Source organism: Pygoscelis adeliae, unplaced genomic scaffold (assembly GCF_000699105.1).
Source record: "Pygoscelis adeliae isolate BGI_AS28 unplaced genomic scaffold, ASM69910v1 Scaffold71, whole genome shotgun sequence".
NCBI lineage: Eukaryota > Metazoa > Chordata > Aves > Sphenisciformes > Spheniscidae > Pygoscelis > Pygoscelis adeliae.
In genome coordinates, this window is record NW_008824356.1 from 887,736 (window position 1) to 904,072 (window position 16,337).

General features: G+C 38.7%; 1 protein-coding gene across 1 annotated transcript in view; it reads right to left on the reverse strand.

Moving 5' to 3' along the window:
* Window positions 1–9,311: 9,311 nt before the first annotated feature.
* DTD2 (D-tyrosyl-tRNA deacylase 2 (putative)) overlaps window positions 9,312–16,337 on the reverse strand; it is an 8,842-nt gene continuing 1,816 nt past the window's right edge. The window contains exons 2-3 of the mRNA XM_009319360.1: window positions 11,725–11,794; window positions 9,312–9,675 (exon numbers count right to left, since the gene is read on the reverse strand). Coding sequence (XP_009317635.1) covers window positions 9,350–9,675; window positions 11,725–11,794 — 396 coding nt within the window. The 3' untranslated portion in view covers window positions 9,312–9,349. The remainder of the gene's footprint in view (window positions 9,676–11,724; window positions 11,795–16,337) is intronic.

The following is a 16,337-nucleotide window of genomic DNA, read 5'->3' on the forward strand; positions in this document are numbered from 1 at the left end:
GGTGTCGGGGTGCCGGAGGGGACGGAGTCACCGCCTCCGGGGTCGCTCCGTGGCTCTGCGGCCACCGCGGCGCCCTGGCGGGGAACGCGCTCTGCGCTGCTCCCGCTCCTGCAGCAGCGTGAGGGGGGCACAGCCCAGAGCTAGCGCTCTCCCACCGAAAACAACAACAAAACCCCCCTCTTGGTGGCTTTTTTTTTAAGGTGGCTCAGTTGGCGCTGTTGAGATTGGTACCTGGCTCTGCTCAGAGTCTGCCATGACTTCTGATTCTTCACTCCACCCCACAGGCACCCATCTGTGCTTTCTGGAGAGGGACCCTGGCACTACACCAGTACGGTGACAGAAACACCCCGTTTATATTCTGAACCATTTGTCAAACCCAACATTTGCAAAAGTTGTCACACTTGGGTTTCACCAGCGTAAGCTTTGAACCCAAACCGAGATGGGATCCCAAGTCACCGAGTCATTCTGTGTCTTACTGACAAGGTCAGACGTGGGCTCCTCTGGGTTTTTCGCCTTTTTTCTACCGCATAGGTGCTCCAGCTGAAAGAGATTGCTGCGTCGTTGGGAATGACTTCCACCCTTGGAAATTTTCATAAGCAAATTCACTGGTCATGAGAAAATTTCTGTTGGGGGGGTTCTCTTTTCTGAATTCTGCCTTCAGAGTTGAAGTTCTGCCTTCATAAAGGGAAAATAGATGTCGCTCAACCATTTTTTAGTTTAAAAATAAACAAACAATAATCTTGTAGTTTTGTAGCTGATGCCCAACCTTGTCTGGATTGCTTTTCCGTCGTACCAACTACCTAGCAGAGCAAACTGGAAGACAGACATCAGGTCCGGTTTCTGCTGGCTACAAGTTAGTTTGGTGGGATTGCGATGTTCTGTTTTAATTCTGGTACCTTAGCTGCTGCTGCTACAAAGTTGAAGAAATAATGCCTTCTGGAATTAAACACTGGTTTTGACTAGATAACAAATCTTAAAGATGATCTTTTGTCTTCTTAATCCCACAGTGTGACATTGGTTAAACCTCAAAGTGGGAAAGCTAAGGTTCCTCTCCACGAACTGGGTTCTCTGGAGCCATCTTCTCTGAAGTGGTGCAAACCATCATGGGGAGGGAGCAATGCCTGGGGTGCATAAGCGTAGGAGCCAAAATTGTGTCTAGTCCTTACATAAGCTTGTAAATTCATCTTTAAATAGGTTCAACATGTGAAGTTTACGTACAGTGTGATCCTCTGTGAACATCTGTATTCAGTCACGTAGATGATACCACTGAGGAATATTTCAAAGAGCGCACACAGAACTGCCTGATTACATTTTGCTATAGATGCCAAGAGCACCAGGCTGCATTACCCTATATGGACACTGGTTTCATTTTTACTAAATCGCCTGTGATAAAGAAACACGAGCGTTGATGCAACAACCTTTTACAAAAAAGCTCTGTCAATGGATGTGGTAACGAAGAATACACAAATGCCTCATACCTGAAGCAGGAAACTGTTTCCATGGTATATTTCACATAAATCAACTCTACAAACTCCTACCGGTGTAAAGGTGTTAACACTTGGTATCGAAAATAACGTACACCCCCAGGAAAGAGTTATTTGCTCAGGTAACCTCATTTTGATCAGAAGATGAGTTGCTGCTGCTCAGCATAAAGCGATCTGCCATTCAACTTGCGAGAAAGGTCAACCGAACAATTCATATTCAAAGACTGTTGGTGTTATGACGTTTTCCATAATGAACTCCAGAAAAACAAAGGCTGCTCTATCTGACAGTCCTGAGGTAACAGAAGGACCTGGCAATATTTGTGATGGATTGATCATGTTTAGCTCAGAAACAAATAAACAAAACCAAATCTAGAATAATTTTTACAAGATTATTGCTGTTATTATCATTATTATGATGATTATTCACTCTGTTGTGGTAACAGGCAGAGACCCACTCAAGATTAGTATCTCATATTGCTGAATGTTATGTGAGCACAGGGCAAGACAAAATATCATCAGTAAGAAATACAGTCTTGCTCCGTTCTTCCCAAGAATGGTCTCGCCCAGCCCCCAGTATACGTGACATCGGCTCTAAGTAATGCTGTGTTAATGCTCAACTCATACGAATCAGTTGGAATAATGAGGGGTACTGATGCAGGATGCTCCTTCCATCTCCGGATACCTCAGCTTTAGTGCCAGCAGTGCTTACATGAGGGTAAGAACCTGTATTTATCAGGTTCGTAGCTGACCTTGATTCTTTAATATGATTTCTTCCCTAAATTGGTCAACAGAATGTTAACCATGCACTGATTCGAATTAGCATCTACTTCAGCAGTAATGCATGCCAGTTTTATCTTTCCCCATTTCAATCTGAAATAAAAAATATCGTCATGCAAGCTTATAGAATTCTGTTCTGAAACAGACAAAATAAGACAATTAAATGTATTCACCATGTATTAATTCAATTTCCCCTTTATTAGTCCTGACTGAGCTTCAATAGCAAATTACTTAATAAAATAAGCAACTGGCAAATAATTGCAATGCACATACCTACTGATTAGTCTTCTCATTAGTTAGTCTATTTTGGTAAAGTGGGTTGACTGATTCAGAGCATGAATCAGTTCTGCCATACAAATTCCAGTCATAGTAGAACATCTGTACAGTCACATATGCCTCTGAGCTAAATATTTTCTTTCTTACAGCTTTATAATCCTCAGTGACTCTAGAGGAAGAGAAAATGTATTCCTTTGAATTCAGTGGGACTGAGTAAGAATCGCAGGACTAGAGGCCTGATTTAAAGCAGATGAAACATCACCAAATAATTACATAGCAAACAAAAACAAATTCCATTGTATTTTAAAATCAGTGAGAAGAAATGGCTTTAATTATAAGACTAAACATTTACTTTTACTTTATTTTTGTGATGATATTATATAGTCAATATACTCATTTAAGGACAGAGTCAGACCATTAAGGTCTGATTCTGCGAACAGTTACACCAACAGCAACAGGCAACTTCCATTTGGCTTTAATCTGAATAAGGTTATTAATCTGCCTATAAACATTATAACACGCTCATTTCTAGAGCTGCTGCAGCCCTTGGCATCCATGGCTGTCCATCAGTGCTCCCTTGGTTGAGACAGTAACCACGTACGTGTTTCTAATCCCAAAAGTGAAACATTCAGGTCCCTGGAGCAGCTGCCTTCTGGAGGTGCGTAGAATCCAGTACAGTTTGGTCTGTCCTAGCTTTAGCAAAGCCTTAGTTATGAATCTCTTTTTTACACATCGAATATTGACAATAATATATGGTTTTATTTCATGCTTAAATACTGCTAGAATTCTTTTTATTCCCAATACAGTTGCTTTTTGTGCTATCACAAAACACAAAGCCTGAATTCCTGCCAAGCAATTACACAGTCCTGCTGTTATTTTTAATCCTAAAATATAAATAAAAGTATTATGCATGCCTAGATAATGTTAGATACAGCTACCAAAATGGAAGCGGGAAATAAGAAAGGGAAATGAGTCCCATCGAAACCACAACACATACATCTCAAACAGTTCAACACGTGAATAAATGATCAATCTTCACCAGTAAATATGAATAATATACTTTTGTAAATTTTTAAATTAAATACCTGAAGAATTCTGGATAAAGTATTCTGACAAGAATTAGCTGCACATTAATGAGATCTAGAAATGGATTGCCAACTGAATATTAAGGCCTCCCAAGAACCTTTTGCTTTCACTGTTCACCCAAAACCTACGTTGCAATCTCTTTTCTAACAGAGCACATCTAAATAGCCTTAAGCTCCTTACTCGCGCATTTTTAATACATATTGACATAATAGGGCATATATTGTGGCACTTACACAGGCAAATATGATTAAAGTGAATAGAAAGGAATCTTAAATTCACAGTAACAAGATACATAAATATATATGAACCAGAACAGTGCAACAGGAATACCATTTATTTACTTTTCCATGCTGTCTGTCTGGGTCTTTCCTATTTTAGAAATAGTATGGGGTGTTCTTTGTAGCGATACCACGCCGTTCATTGAGGTACTCAAAGCGCTCTGTGGACATTAGCTCAAGTCACATTTGTGAGGCGGAAGCTAAGGTATGAGATAGAGAAAGGCAAACTCCTGTAGCTCCAACAAAGGTGAAGAGAGGTGAGAGTGTACTGCCTTCTGACGCAAAAAGAGGAACAGAGGTGATTTTTTTTGCCTTTAGTAAAAGAGGAAAGAAGCAGTGGTTTTAAACTTCTTTTCCTCCCATTTTCATTCTTTCTTTGCCTCACAGATGGAAAAAGTGGAGCAGAAAATTGCTTTGCCCAAAGCCACACACTGGCAGTAATTGAACTAGCGGACAGCATTGGTTTAAGTAGAAAATGTGCAATACATTCATATTATTCAGGCTATTCTAACTGCTGTTTCTTTCTCTTGTCCACATACGCCATTTACTTTTCAACTGTAGTTGCACAGCACTTCTGGTAGCAGAATCTTGTAGGGATTCCCAAATTTTGAGCTGCTTTCAAGGAGCTTCAAGAAAATAAGAAGGAATGGGAAATCCCAGAGTCACTAAATTCTAAAGAGAGAGTCTCAAATTTTGGATGCTGTTTTCCCAAGAAACAGATTAAGGAGGCAGCTCTGATTTCTGTTCTCGTCCAGCAATTGTGACCCTGATTTCTAATATAAAGCAGCTGGTGAATCTCACAGAGAGTCCAGCCTCACTGTGCTGTACAATACACTAAACATAGCGATAGTCGTCGTTTTGCTCAATGTACAGTCTTAAGTAGCGACACACTGAAAAAAACTCAATACCCATTTATTAGATGAGAATTGAGACGCAGAGAAGTTATGAAACTAAGCCAGTCACATAGGGGTTTGGTGGCAGACCTCAGGTAATGCCCGTGGATTTCTGGAGACCACTCTAGCCCTCTGAGGCATACTGCCACTCCAGCTTCAGAAAAGAAACATAATGTGTCTGAAGGAGGCCATATAGCAAAGTAGAGACTATTAGAGATTAAAAGCAGAAAATAATGGAAGCTTAAAAGATTCATACCTCCTCCTCCACAGAAGCTGTTTTTATACCAGGGGTGAGATTGAGGTTCACCAGATCATACTTTCAAATCCACGTAGATGCCTCAGACTGATGGAACTGACTTTGTTGTCAAGGAGGGGCTGAAAAGCAGTGGTTCCATTGAGTCACAATGAAGAAAGAAACTTTTGTGCAGCTTTTGTGGTAAATGAGATCAGACATCACAGCTGCATTAAAGGACCTGGTGAAAAACACAAAGGCTGGGTAATATCCAGCAGCCCATCAAGTGGGTGCCATTTCAACATGTCTGTTGGAGCTCGGTCTGCAGGAGCTCTTACATGCAAAATCTTGTTATGGGCAAAAAGAAACCCACCCTATGTGTAAAGTCACACAAAATTTATTATTAGTATAATTGCAACCTTAGCAGTCTAATCAAAGAATTATGATTAGTCCAGATCTAATTATTGCAGAAAAAGAAAGGAAATAAAAATAAGGAAATTGTATAGAAAGTCTCAATAATAATACTACAGTTAAATCATTATGCATGCACTATCTAGTACCTACCCCTTCTCCTGGTGTCGTGCTTACCCTTTCACCTCCCTGTGGCTTCCGTCTGGTGGAAGGAGCACAGTGCATCATCAGCATCCAGAGTCCTGTGCCTGTAGGAGTACGATGTTGGTGTTTATGGTTTCTTCTTCTTTCTCTCCTTTTTCCTCTTTTGGAAATAGCTCTCCCCTGGGGCTATTTTTACATGTTTTCTAATAAAGTTTTACACCTTGCTTTTTCTTCACTAGTCTGCAACTGTGTATTTTGTATTTTATTTATCTCAGATACTTGCTCTTTCTTCTCTTTTTTACCCCTAAGACTAGTTTTGCCCATCTCCAGGCCTGCGTTTCTTTAACTGACCATTGGCAAGTTGTTTATAGCCTTGGGGTCTTCAGTGCCAGCCTGTGCCCCATCTCTTATCGTCCCATGCCTCTACTCTACACTGCAGCTCGTGTCTTCGTTTCTCAAGGTTGCTGCTATTGTAACTGGCCTTCATTTCTGTACACCGTAACATGAAGTTAGGGTCATAAATATATCGTTCTACACAGAATAACTACTTATTATTAATATCTATATAAAAACTGTGGTTACACCATACAAAGCAAAAGTAAAACAAATTAGCCATAGTCTCCTGTCCTTAGAAAAATTGTTGTTACAGCTAAATCAAGTAAAACCAAAGCTCCAAGAAGATCAGGGAAAGTTCAGACAAAGGACACGTGGTAAGCCTCTGTCCTGAGGTCTTGTAAACTCAGGACAAAGCCTGTGGGCTGTTACTAGCAATAGCAATACAGTTGCAGCATTGTTACTAATATTACTGTTTATTACCTTCCAGTTCTGGATTAATATTTGTATGTTGCATACTGTATGTAGCAGCAGAGGTAAATATTTCCACAAAGGGCAAGGGAAGGAAGCAGGAATACTGCTGATTAGAAAACAAGCTATTGCACCTGAACTCATTAGTTTTATGAGCACAGTTCATAGTCCACGCACACTCAGCTTAGACACACTGGGTGTGTACCCTGCAAGCAAGGTCGCAAAAACCTGATATGAGAATTACTGTGTGACAGTTAAATTGGAAGCCACACTAGAATAGCATAATGATGACTCCCCTGATTTTATAGTTTATTTCAAGGAAGTGGGGAATATTAAGCATCTTCCAATAGATATTCTCTAAGTATAGAACAGGATAATTATTTGAACTTTTGTCTAGTCATAGAACAGAAACTATTTAAAGCAGTGTCAGGTTGTCTGTTGAAAGCATATATTCATGGCAGAAAGGAATGAGCATTTGGCTTTGAAAAAACAATTTTAATCAATTTTTTCATCAGTATGGTCCATCATGTTATTCAGAAATGGCTTCTTTCAGTAAATGGATTGTGAATCAATAGTAGATATAAATAAAGCAGTACAAAGGGCACAGCATTCAACAAGCTACCAATCGTTGGAGCAGAAGACGGCAGAAATCAGTATTCCAAGACGGACACACAAATAAACCAGAAATGGGCAGATAATACACAAAGATGCCACCTTCTTACAGAAACTCGAGGGTTCTGTCTTGTCCCAAGAACCACTGAAATGTACATCAGTTTGCATGTGTTTTATATGAGAGATCAGTACGAGATGGAGTTTGGTCTGAAGTCTGTTTTTTCACCAAACATTTTCAGGCTCATCCCTCTTAGAGCTTGCAGAGTTCTTGAAACTTAGAGAATGAATTGCCAGGCTACCAAAGATCTTTCTGGAGCCAGGGAAAAAAAAACAACCCATCACCTTAAAAACTGCAGACTGTATGATGCCTCAAAGGATCAATTCTTGAGATATATTGAATACCTGCAATTCCTGTAAGGTCAGTGAAAAGTGGTATTACTCAGCACTTCTTAGGATTTGGCCTCCAACAGAAAGAGGAATAAAACCAGCTTTTTCAAGCACACAAATCATAATGAATTTGTATTAGTTATTCACATCAGGACAATCTTATTTAAATGTCGCTAGTAAGAACTTAGAACATGACTCTTACTGTGTCTATCATAACTGTTAATTATTAATGAATAAATATGTCATTTGGGACCTAGCTAATACTTCCAGGCCATTTGTGTGAATAGTTGTTTTCAAATGTGAGAGTGCCAGTTGCCAGAAATTCAACAGCCTTCCGTATTTCATAATTATTAACCATACATTATGTTGATCTGAAAAATCTCATTACTCTTTTATCAAAACTATGAGCTTTGTGTCTGTTCAAAAAATGTGATTCTCATGGCATAGGTTGAGCCTGCAGATTACACAGTTATGTTTTTTAAAAAATAAAGATAAGGACAGAATATTTGTAACTACTGACCTACAATTTAAGATTGCACAAGCTGGCATGCTTGCTAGCCATGAGGTTTTACATCTTTTCCAGAAGAATTTATTTTTACTGAATTAATTTTTACCCAATTAATTTACCGAATTAATTTTTACCGAAACCAGGACATATTTAAATAGGAATTCTGGATAATTACTGCAAACCATATAATTGTCTAATTTCACTTTGAACCCTTCTAAATTGCTGACTTCAAAAACCACGATGCTGCAGAGTAAAAGAGAAACTTGACTCACAGGATGAATGCACTTGAGTCAGTTTTGAATTTGCCACATTTTAATGTAGCTGTTCTGTTCTTACTGCCTTACAGGACAGAATTTCCCATTGTATCTTCTTAACGCCATCTGTTAATAATGTTTATGACAGTACTGCATAGGGGGTCAGCTGGGAATGGGGCCCCAAATGTGCCAGCACTGTATATAAAAGAAATACAAGCTAGTCTCTGCCTGGCGGATTCAATAAACAACATGCTGGAAGGAAGCAATAGGGGCAGAAGCAACAATGAGATGGCAGCATACATCGTACCATTTTTATTTTTGTTTTCATTTGAATATTTCAGTCCTTTTCCTGAGGCTCTGTTACGAAGGAATTGAGCAGACAACAAAACCAAGGTAACAAGGACACAGACCAAGCTATAGCAAGCAGCCTATCAAAACACATCAGAGGAGACTGCGGAGTGCAAACTTCAAGAAAGCAATTCGGTGGTACAGCCTTGACTTCAGTTTCTAGCTGTGCCTCCCTTTTTTTTCCCTCTATAGCCCATGTTCAGCCCTAGTGCTATCTTACGTGTCCCACCCCTACACACTCTAGATGAGGGGGACGGACTTTCTTATTTAGTACCTACCCTCTAAGACGCTAAAAGTTCAGTGAATTTGTGCTTTCAATATATTTGTTAGCTAGAAAGCATTGCTATTTTATAGATAGAAAACAGAAAGACAACAATTGTCTGACTCAGGAAATCTGGGAACAAATAAGTACATCTACAGCATTCTTTGTTTTTAATCTATAAACTTTGCTTCCTCAAGCGTACTTTACAATAGCTATTGTAATACTTTTTATTATGTTGTAATAGCGACATGTAATACTTCTGTCATTATTTTGTAGTAAGAAATGTATGCATCACCCCCTTTTTGTTAATAAAGCCTTCCAAACTATACATCTTCATTGGATCAATATTAACAATTATTTTGAGCACACTTCAGAAGAATATGGACATAAAACACACACTCATTATCGCAAAGCAGTCTCAGGCATCCTTCTATTTAATGGGATCGGCAACACCAGTACAGGTGAGTGAAAGTCTTTCTTACACTGTATCTCCCAAACCATTTAAGTACATTAATGCTTAGAAATGGGAACAACAACAAAAAAAAAGACAACAGTTGCAAGCCAGTACCATATCCAGGATATAATTTATTTTTTCAAAATTCAATCAGATGAGTGTAAGGTCCGTTTGTATCCAGGTTTAACACCTGCCTGTTTCCGTATGTGCCGTGCTTGACGAGAACACCTGCTTCCACGCATTTGGCATTGGCAGCCAGTTCTTTTTCACACAAAGTCACAAACTGAGAATAAAGTTCCAGCCCTTTTTCTTTTTCAATGTTTGCATGGTACTGCATCTTTCTTCCCTTCGGTTTGCCACCTAGCGTGGCCTGTGGTATGATTAGCACATTGCCTGGTAAATCAAGAACAGAAACGTACTCGCCGCTTTCATTTTCACTTAATTTAACATTCAGCAGCGTATTGACTGCAAATAAAAATAAAATAAGAGTTAGTGTAGCCAAAGTAAATTAAACAGAACCTAATATAACATCATAAACAAGATTCAACAAATATTGCAATGTGTGACAAACTATTCAAGTAAAAGAAACTGCTTGTTAATGAAATGAAACATGAACAGTCAATAAATACTATTAACCAACTAAGGTGTCTGAGTATTGTGAAGAATGTGAAGGATATTTATATTAATATAATATGTCTAAAGAGTTATTCTTGGGGCGAAGTGGTTGGCTGTCTGAAATCCTAAAGTTGATTCTATTTGGACACCCCCAAAGGAACCCAGGATCCACTTAGTGACCCTAACTTAATTGCCTGATACTCAAATAGGCAACATTTGCACAGCACTACACATTGTAGGAGATAACACCATCTTCAGTGCACTTTGGAGAAGTTTCTGCCCTGACTGTCTTTTCATTCTGGTTGCAGTAGTTCACAGCGGGAGCCAGCACTGGTCTGGGCTGACGGCACAGCTCAGCAGTCTGGTCGCAAGTGGAGTGAGTGCCCTTCAGCGCTCCACTTCGAGACGTGCAGGTACCAGCTTGTCTTTTGAGAGAGGAAATGGGCAGGAAGGTCAGAGATGCAGTTTGTCCCATAAGCCAGAATGTATAAACTGGCAAATAAAATCAAGGCATTTACTAACATTATATTTTCCAATGTTTCTATAACAAATCAAATAATTCCCCAAAACTTCCTCCTACTCTCTAAAAGCTGTGAGAATGCTAGTCATGCCTCCAAACCCATAAAAGTTTAATGTTGTTTGAAGCAAAAAGAGCTGAGTTGTGATTCAGGAACCAAAACCACTCGTTTAAACAGTTTCAAAATATATTTAGGAAAAAATATTCTATAAAACAGACACTTAAGGAGGACTCATAAATGAGTCTCCTAATAGGAAACAGAACTTTCTTTTTCTGGCCTGTTTCAGCTGCCACACAGTTGAAAAGGTCATTATTCTCAAGTAACACTCTCATGACACCCTCACAAGCACAAAATCAATTTTCGTATCATACCTTTAAATACACCCAAAGATTTCAACTTAGTTTAGCATCACAGAAAAACTGTGCCCTCCAAGACCAAGAGAGAACCCCCCAGGAGCTGCTCTCAGCATTTTCAATAGCACTTGTGCTTGCACACTGCCAGGTCTTTCTGCTGGTCCCAGCAAGTAGCCTGAAATACACTATTATTACATGACCTTTTGCAAAACCACTAGTATCAGCCAGCCACAGAAAAGAAAAGGGGTACTTTTATATGGAATACGTGGCATCATGGAATTTCCCAAGTGATCCAGTGCTATTGATGGAGGAAAGGAGGGAGAAGAAATGAAGTAAAAAAGAAAACAATAACAAAACAAAAAACCTTATGCCAGAACAAGTGAGTGAAGACAGAAACCACTACCATTTGACCTTATCCACAGCATCTTCTCCGCTTTGATGTGAATGTTAAAGTGCATGTGGAGAAGAGGGAAAGAACTGCAGATATTGCTGTTATCACTTCTGAACCAGAAAACTGCACTTGAAATGCCAACAGCGTATATAGTATCTCTGAAATGAGATGGGAAGGACACTCTTTAGTTATCCACCCAACTCCCTCTACTGGCTATAATTTTAAGTATCTTGCATATACAGTGAGATCAGCGTTAAAATACTTCTCAGATCAAGCCATGAATTATTTGAAAACAGTTTTCTCTAAATTCAGTTCTGTCCTGGACTGAACCTGTTGCCCGATTCATGTAGTACGTCAAACAGCAGGTGCAGCGCTTTCTCTGTTTGCCAGAATGTCATCATCATGGGAATTGATTTTCTAACAGGTTGATCACGAGCAGATGGACAGAGTGAGAGGTATGGACAACTGTCAAAAGAAACAAGACCAACCAAGCTGTTCTTTAAGCCAGGTGATTGATTTGGAATGATGCTATCTGATGGCTCTCTGACTTCTTGTCCAAATGGTTGCTGCCTTCTCTGCCTCTACTGCTTTTCTTCTTTTTCAAACAATACAAGAATTTATAAGGATTATATCATACCAATTTTTGGAACAAGATCCTCATCAGCACCTTTGAAGAAGCATATGTAGATAACAAGCCCTCTCCGGATCTACAAAAGATTACAGAAAACTATGTCAATGTTTCTCATTGTCTACCATGCACACTTACCATTAACACTGGTATCAAAAAGGACAAAACTACACAACAAAAAAGCTTCTGAGAGTAGTTTTAGTTATTTAGTATGGCTTCAGACATCAAATTTACACACCACACTGTGGAAGCTTATGAGATACATACTGATTACCTGCACAATGCTTCTACATACAATTAAGCCAATTTATTAGCTCCACGTGAAGCCAAATTTAGTTGGAATGTACAATGTACAGTGTTAACACAGACAAGGTGACAAGATGAATTAGTGTATTTAAATCCAGCATAGGAAATAACTTAAGCTTTTTTCCTATCAAACATACAGATAAAATAATCTTCAGTGTGAATTACGAGTTTATTTCCAATTATGAAACACAACAAACACCACAGGACTTGTCAGTGAACTGAATTATATTTTGATGTTAAAAGTAATCTAGTACAGGATAATTCTGAAAAAACACAGTCTGTTAATTAAAGATTTAAATGTGATGACCAATTTAAATATGATGACCAACAACTATGATTGGGTGAAGTCTTGTTGGTGAAATGGGACCTTTCCTCTGATTTGTGCAGAGTAAAGGATATGCCACTTCTTTGGCATTCAGGGAGACTACTTGCAAGAACTATCTACTTGAGGAAAGAATTAGGTCTGTACTGAGGAGCAAGCACAAGGCAGTTCTTGCGTAGCTCTTCTACTCTCTTGGTTAGTTCACAAGGAACGTGCATGCAATAACCTGTGCTTTATTAAGACAAACTGACAGGCTCTGCAGCCAACAGCAATTATGTCTCACACACAAGTACACCTAAATGGTTTAACTTCTTCAGGAAAAAAAAGAAAGGCATACAAAATCCACAGGCATACAGTATCTAAAAAAACCTCACCACTGCTTTGTCAGGAATAAGTATCCTTATATTTTTGTTAGAAGAAAAAATAAATGTCAGCTTATGAAATACCACCTAAGAGATGATAACTAGATTGGGGCAGGAAGGAGTCATTAATATCGACGTTATCAAAGCAAAAGGATAAGAAATGTGAATAGTTTCTTAAAAATAGCTTTTTTTTCTCTCCCCCTTTTTTTTAAAAGATAAAGGTTTTTGGTGAAGAAAACTTAGCTACGCACATGAGGTTCTATCCCTTTGTTATTGCAGAGATTAAACAAAATGCTCAAGGCAATGACTGGAAAGAGCTATGCCTTCTCAAATATTTTTCTTGTGACTAACTTCTGGAAAAAGAGAATGCTTTTTTTAGCCAAAACGTCACATGCTACGATCTTTCAAAAGCTTTAAATGGCTCCTCTCAAAACTCATTTTGACTACTGCCGAATATTATACGGGTTCCCAAATGGCTGCCATATTTCATAAACACTGTAAGAAATTTGATGGCCTGAACCTCAAATGGCATTTCAAACCACCTGTTCAAATAAAGGAGAGAAATACAGGATGTCAAAAGTTAGATATCCTTACATGTTTAGTTAAATATTCATTCCAGAAACAGACCAGCATCAGGATATTATGAGAGAATAACAATGCACACATACCTACTAATAAAAATGCTTGTGATAAAATAGGCCAAATGCATACATCCGAGCACTGCATTAGAAATAAGGGACTCCGCTGTATAGCGTACATCACAGAAGGTCATGCTAATTCTCAGACTTGTGACAGTATTTTTTGCACAGTCTCACATACAGAAGTAACAATATTCTGCAAGCAGCTCATTTAAAAAGGCGAAAAGGTAAATAAAGCGACATCTGCAAGTCCTAAGGCCAGACAGCTAAAGATTAAGCAAAAACATTCATTATTTTTCCAGCCTCTCTCATGATTTGATGCCTATTTTTGAATATACTTTTTATCACAAGATGAGATGTACATACTGAGGGAAATTAGAGGGACAGAAGGTTAAATGAAAAAAAATATTAATTCAGAGACACGTTAAAGCTGCTAGAGGATACTTCTATTTATATTGCATGTTTATGTCCTTCTAGAACACTTTTCAACTATGTTATAGTTGAAAACTATTGAACTATTTGTAAGTGGAAACTTACGGTTTCAACTATGACTGAAAACTGTGGTTGAACACTATTTTCAACACATGTGCAACCATGTTTCAACCTCATTACGTCTTACTTTTTTGTTTTTTAATTTTCTTAATTGAATAGAAGACGTAAAATTGAATGCAATTTCAAGAGCTAACCTAATAATAATGCATGTCAGTCCTCTGATCTTATATCAGTGTTTCAGACGTCCTAAGACTTGTGCTTGTTGCCAGTGTAAGGAATGGGAATGTGTAAACCTTTTCAACCAAACCAAAAACATTACCATTGCTGAAGGTCCTCTGTAACCTATCAAACTCTAGTTGACTGCTCTTCAGAGCTATATTTAATGCAGGAAAAGTTCAGCACAATAACACAAATACGAAGGTTACAAATGTAACATGCTGATGTGCAAACAGCCACTGCAAGGAACATACCTAGTGACAGGCAGGCAGTTGGGCAGGGAAATTGTGCTCTATGTGTATTTTCTGTTATCGGTAAAATGCCTACATAAATAAACCAGCAAAGCATGTTACTTTGCAACACTGGCATTTATTATACAACTGTCCTAAGTAATCATCAAACCAGGCAACCGGCATCATGAAGGGTTGAAGTACCCAGCCCCTAAGGCCATACAGCCAGCCTTAACAATGCCGCCTCCAAATACTCCTTTTTAACTCTTGCAGGAAAAGCAAATAACTAAACCCTCCCTCACCCTCCTGACTAAATACATTCATCTGAATTTTGCAGGATTTCGTTAGCAAAACCTATATTCTGCAAAATGTTCTCTCAACTCTACTTCCCCTCCCCCCCCAGGAAAATGTAACGCAACTGATAATGAAAATGGAGGCACTTTGTAATCCTTAGGAAGCCAGTTTGTGAAACGAATTTATATAAATTATTCTTCGACGTTTCCGTTTCAAGTTCAGATTTGCTACCCCGTGAGAAGATTTCTTCGTATTTCATACATTCAGCTGCCTCAGAGAGAGATTACATCATCTACCACAGGTCACAGAACAACTCTGTGCCTGGTACTTTGCACCTCTTTTTGCTATCTTAACCAGAAGACAAATCAAGGGAAATAAGATAAGGGAGAAACAGTTTTCATTGCATAAAGTGTAAGCACTTACACGTTTTAGCTGAACATTCATTTTTATGTTTCTTTTCTCCCATAGTTGTGAAATACACCAAATCTTACCTTATTTCTCCCCTACATTTAAAAGGAGAATTCCTTTTTTCCTCTTAAGTATTTTGCTGTATACATAAACCCATTATGGATGCTATCTAACCAACATTTCTCCATAAACAAGACATCCCATTCCCAGTAATACCCAACAGGCCAGAAAAACTCAAACATGGAAACACAATGAAGAGCAGTGATTCATGTATAGATAAAAAGTACACTCCTAACCTTTTTCCAGATAGAGAACATGAGCTCTAAAGTTCCTAAAGTACCTACAGGGGTCTCTTAAAGCTCAGAAGCTATTCAAAGCCACCTACATAATGTGCTATTTATAGTACACTAGAAATTTCTCAAGGTAAGGACCTACTTTTAAGTTGTTACAGATCATCAGGAACACACTGGTTTATGTAAATAATAGTTTGTGAGGTCTATATTTTTTACTTTTGCATTGACACACATGTATAGGAAGTAACATTACCCTACCAGAAAATGCAAACATTCCTTCCAATGACCTCTAAAGTAGTCATACTAAAGAAATGATGAACTTCCCATAGGTTTTTGCTGCATGGTGACTAGTTCTTATTACAACAGATTTCTCCTAAAAAGACCCAGGTATCCAGGAAAGATTCCTAAGTACCTATGACAAATATTAGTAAGGTTCATGTCTGAAAAATATCTGCTGCTAAGACTGCCCAAATCTCTTGCAGATTCCTTTAGTGCTATCTATTACTTTCCCAGTGATTTTGGTTAAGCCATTTAAAACTTCAAATAAGAGATAAAACCAGCATAACTTCCTTGTAATAGAGTTACTCATGATATCTCTAAACCATAACATATGCCTCTTTTTGGATAGTTTAAAAGACAGCCAGCAAAATAACATTTCAGCTTTTATTTACTAGATAGAATCATAGAACAGTTTGGGTTGGAAGGGACCTCTAAAGGCCATCTAGTCCAACCCCCCTGCCATGGGCCAGGGACACCTCAAACTAGATTACGTTGCTCAAAGCCCCATCCAACCTGACCTTGAACACTTCCAAAGATGGGGCATCCACAACTTCTTTGGGCAGCCTGTTCCAGTGTCTCACCCCCTTCATAGTAAAGAATTTCCTCCCAATAGCCAGTCTAAATCTGCCCTCTTTTAGTTTAAAACCATTGCCCCTTGTCCTGTCCCTACAGGCCTTGGTGAAAAGTTTCTGTCTGCCTTACTTACAAGCCTGCTTTAAGTATTGAAAGGCCGCAGTGAGGTCTCCTGGAGCCTTCTCTTCTCCAGGCTGAACAACCCCAAC